At 44.0% G+C, this 4,774-nt stretch overlaps 1 protein-coding gene across 1 annotated transcript in view; it reads right to left on the bottom strand.

Annotated features, from left to right (window-relative positions):
* T265_13073 (hypothetical protein) overlaps positions 1-4,774 on the bottom strand; it is a gene marked incomplete at both ends in the record, with an annotated part of 27,960 nt that overhangs the window by 4,768 nt on the left and 18,418 nt on the right. The window contains one exon of the mRNA XM_009167088.1: positions 2,945-3,070. Coding sequence (XP_009165352.1) covers positions 2,945-3,070 — 126 coding nt within the window. The remainder of the gene's footprint in view (positions 1-2,944; positions 3,071-4,774) is intronic.

Genomic DNA, 4,774 nt, shown 5'->3' with positions numbered 1-4,774 from the left:
GAATGATTATGTTAAGCTAGCACTAAGTCCCTCCCCCATCCACCTTTATTCTTTTCTTTACAATAAGGCTTTCAAATAAATCATGGTTGTACGGCAGTGAAGCATCGGTGTTGAACGCCGATGTCAGCCTGTCGATGATGATGATGATGACGATGATGACAGTTGTTGACAGTTGTTGTGGCGATCTTTGGTCGAGGTGTAACGGGGTATGAAAACCACCGATGCTGAACAAATGACTTTATCTTACAGGCATGTAAATCAATGCATTGAACAAAGGCGTCCAACAGTTTGTGTGACAATTGCGTCGTGGATCCAAGTTCCAGCAGTTCTTCGGAGATGATAGTTTGCCCTGTCAACTTACAGATTCATAGTGCATGTATGTAAGCTTTGGAGTCAACCAGAAACGGGAAAAATTAAACAAACCGCCTATTCATAACAAAAGTATTCCAATCAGAAAGAAAAATTTCATACGTCGCGTGCATCTTTCATAGGAAAAGGCTTGATTTGACGGCCATTCAACGGGTTCAGATTATCTGAAATGCGCTCTGTATCTTTTCTAATTGTCGGTTGATCACAATTGGTCGTGGGTAGATGTTATGGAGTTAAGTAGTCAACCGAGAGTTCGTAGATCCAATTCTATGTAGATAGCATTGAGATGCCAACAGGGATGAGACAACCGTACACGGACTTCTTGGCTATCCAGCATAGATCAAGCTATAAAATCTGAGCGTAAACTTCAGAATCTCCTCGCTAACTAGCAACCATGCAATAGCTTTCACGATGATGTGGAAGCCACCTGAAATGGTCTGGAAAGGCATACTTGAAAATACTCGATGGCATTAGGTGGGCGACACAGTGTAGATTCTTTGACCCACTGCAAGTTCAGTCCTGAAATTGGGTCAGTAGGCTGTATAGGGTTGTACTTGAGAATAGACAACGGTTTTTGAAGTAACCTCGCCAAAGGACTAGTTTTCAGAGGACTGAACGGATATCTTGTTAGTTCAACATATACACTCGGTAGATGTATCAACCAGATCCATCCTCACCCGCCGTCTCTTTAAAATTCGGTAACCTTAGCACTCGAAACTCCTATGCTAACAAGGCGTCAACAATCTCTATCACGGACACAGCTCCCGTGATGTGACACTGCGTACAGGACTGATAAACCCCGTACCTGGTTCGTTTGTTTGGGTTCCTGCATCCCCATTTCATTACGCCATGTCTTGGACGAAAAAAAGCGTTGTCGTTAATCCCGCGACACCAGTTTAGATTGTTACTTCGAGGATGATCATTTCTCAGTAAAAAAAACCATCCTGGCTTCTGCTAAATTACCTATTTTCCGTTTTTAACTGAAGGATTGAAAATTGGGATCTTTTCCAAATAAGCCCCGCCACTAATGCAAAAAGGGCATGTGCGAAAAGTTTAGCCCCACCACTTTTGACAGCTCTAATTTAAAACAATTCCTTATCCACATCTAGGCTCATTTTGTGCAAAAATTTTCTCCGTTCGGACGTAAAGCCGCAAATGAACTTTCTGACGCTTTCAACTCTAATGCCCGACAGTGTCGGCAAGAAATCGGTCTTCGAAAGGGAACTTGGCTAGAGCGGTCTAGGATGGAGTTTAGGACAATAATTCTATTCGTTTATTGCTGGTCCAAAAATTAGGCAAAAATCAAATTCTGCTCAGAGGAATTATCTATTAGCCACACGGACGCTGTTGACTGGAAGAACTTTTTTCGCAAAGTTTGCGCCTGGTGGCTTTTGCAGACTCCAACGGTTATCGGCGGCCCAGATCTACACGTCGAGATCGACCTTAAAAACCACGCAAGGCGAATCCTTCCCCAGCAGTGGATTTTCGAAGGGATCTGCTGGGAAACTAAAGAGGTGTTTATGTATGCACTGCCAGATCGAACTGCGACCAGTTTGATGGACACCATCCAGGCCTGCATTGCTCCTGGCTAATTCATCACCCCCGATATGTGGTCATCATACCAAGGAATTGAAACGATGATTGACATGAATTATACTCATGAAACGGCTAATCATACCGAAAACTTTGTGGATCCAACGAATGGAGCTCACACATAAACTATCGAATCTCTTTGGCACGTCTACAGGATGTAGAATAAACGCCAATTCGGTACACACCAAGTTTTAGTGGACAGCTACTTGTGCGAGTTCGTTCGGAGGCAAAGGGGCCGAAAAACGGACCTTCTCATGCAAATTATTAATGGTATGTCCCAATTTCATCCTCTTCAACAAAAACTTAAGGTACAAATTTCATATCCTCTTTTTTCTAACCTTTTTTGGGTGGCGGGGGTTAATTTTTTGGCAGGGCTTATCTGAAAAAGATTCGAAAATTGTTGTAAACTGTTTTGAAACTAAAAAGTGTTGCTGACTAAGTTGGTCCCGTTTTGTTGCGACAGGATGTTCTGGAACTAGAAAACTCTGGGGATGCCCGCATAACTGACCAAGAAATCTAGATCAGAAGGGATTTCAACAACATGAACTTCACAAGAAGGGTTACGTCCTCGTTTTTGATAGAAATTTTGTTCTAACGAAAGATCCAGCTGAATATCTAGTGGATCTCTTGTTTATCAGGTAGGGTGAACTTAGAATAAACTCAGATGATAGGATATACTCTGTGAGTTCTTCTTGAGTTCACTATCCTTTAACAAGCTACTCATCAGATTCTCCTTTGGGGTTGCAGGGCCTAGTTTATAACAACCGATGAGCTTAGTCGCTACTTGCTAGTGTACAGCCGTATCGAACGAAGCAACGCGCAAACGCTTCAGCGATAAACAAATACACAACGTCACCAACTCCAGCGGTAGGGAATCCACCGATGGAAGCAAGCGTCTACCGCTTCGCTAAACTCTGACTAACGGTGCCTACAAGTACAGAACCAGTTTGAAAATTCTGAATCACATGAAACAAAAACTCACATAACCCAGAAGGTCCGCTGTTCTCAGTTTCAGTTCGTTCAGACGTTCTTCGATCCGCTTGACTGCTTGACCGGCCTCAGCGCGCTCGATTTCATAGCGTTTGAGACAGCATTGTAAGTGGTCCAGCTGACATTGAATGATAATAAAAGGCGACAATAAGGATCGTTAAGGATTTTGTATTAAAAAAAAAACAGACAAACACGATCATCCTCCTATTCACAAAAACCACCCTTAAGTTCTCGAGAAATACACTCATTTGCAAATCAATTTGGTCTTCACGAGAGACTCAACTGAATCTCTCGTTTATGATGTTCAGTTGATTCTCTCGTGAAAACCAAATTGATTTGCAAATGAGTGCATTTCTCGAGAACAGTCCGATTCGGGTTCAAGTAGATCATAAGGTTGGCGGAAGCTCGGGGACTGCGCCTACTTGATGAGTCCCAAGAAGGGCGAAACCAGTCGTGGTCTGTCGAAGAGTTTTCACCAACCTCGTGAGTAGCTTCCTTCATCCTTAAGTTGTCTTGAACGAGTAGAAGTGGAGGGACGGGGCTTCAAATGTTGTGAATCTTGACCTGAACAGCTGTTGGCATAGTCAGCAGATGTGATGACATGGCCAGACCTCAAATTATGTGTCCTGTCGGATTTCAGAAGTTACTTGAGCAGCCGACTAACCCGGGCCATCTAAGATTGGGCAATGCTCCAAGTGAGTCAGAAGACACGTAGGTAAGGACACGGGTGTACTGAGTACACGCGGCCAAACAGGTCAATCTTGTTTGGGTAAACAAACAACCGAGTGATATGTCCGGAGTTATATCTCCGATTTATCGATGGTTAGACACGCAGCGTGCCAACCAATGGGACACCCATCCAATCAGCCACTAGAGTCACACAGGTGGATTGACGAACGGACACGCAGCTGGGCACTCTCTCTGACACATCGGAGCGGCTACTGCAGTTTTCAAATGGAGTGTGTTTGACGGGGAACGCAACAGACACCACTGTAGACCACACTTTTTGGCCGCGTGTGCCGCATGAAGGCTTCTCCATGTGCCATTTAGGCCGGTGATCAAGATTTCAAGGCACTTTCCCAGGAGAAAGTCGCCGTCGATGGTATCTACGATCACGAGCCAATCACTCTCTCTCTCAGATCACTCACTTGACCTGACGAAGCTCTTGTGTGAAACGCGAGACATCCGCGAGCAGCCAATAAACCGTTTGCCTATCAAACTTACCAGGACTTAAAAAATACGTTTGGCGAAACACATTCGTTTGCAAATTAATTTGGTATCAGGGGAAACTCGAGTCAGTCAATCGCTTATAACTTTCCACAAATCTATTTGCGGCACAGAAACGGTCCTATATTTTAATTATTATGGTCATCGAGATATAAAAGTACGTTCCTTCTGGGGGCACACCAATCATAAGGCTACTGAGTTTGAAAGCTGAGATGATAAAGGAAAAGATACTTTCTTCAAATTACTCTGTTGTTCAGGATTGATCGGGGGATAGGTGAGTTTTCGAATCCCGACCAAAGGTCCTCGTGAACATTCCTACCAACGACCTGTTGGTGAGTTCCAGTGCGAGCGAATGGCCTGGTGTGGCTGAATTCTCGGGAAACGATGTATGCGAATTTCACCGGGAAGACGATGATGATTTTTTTGTTTGTTCTGTTCACATCATTATTCATCAGTTGCGTACAGAAAGGTAGTACAGAATCACCTAATCACTGTTCGAGATCGCCGTGCAACTGTAATAGACATCAGCATAGTCCCGAATGGACGTGGGGTGATAGTGTGGAATGAGAAGAAGCAGAAGTATGGTGCTGATGAA

The sequence above is a fragment of the Opisthorchis viverrini genome (assembly GCF_000715545.1).
Source record: "Opisthorchis viverrini unplaced genomic scaffold opera_v5_35, whole genome shotgun sequence".
Taxonomy (NCBI): domain Eukaryota; kingdom Metazoa; phylum Platyhelminthes; class Trematoda; order Opisthorchiida; family Opisthorchiidae; genus Opisthorchis; species Opisthorchis viverrini.
The sequence above is the reverse complement of the archived record's forward strand: the minus strand, read 5'-3'. Positions and strand labels throughout refer to the sequence as shown.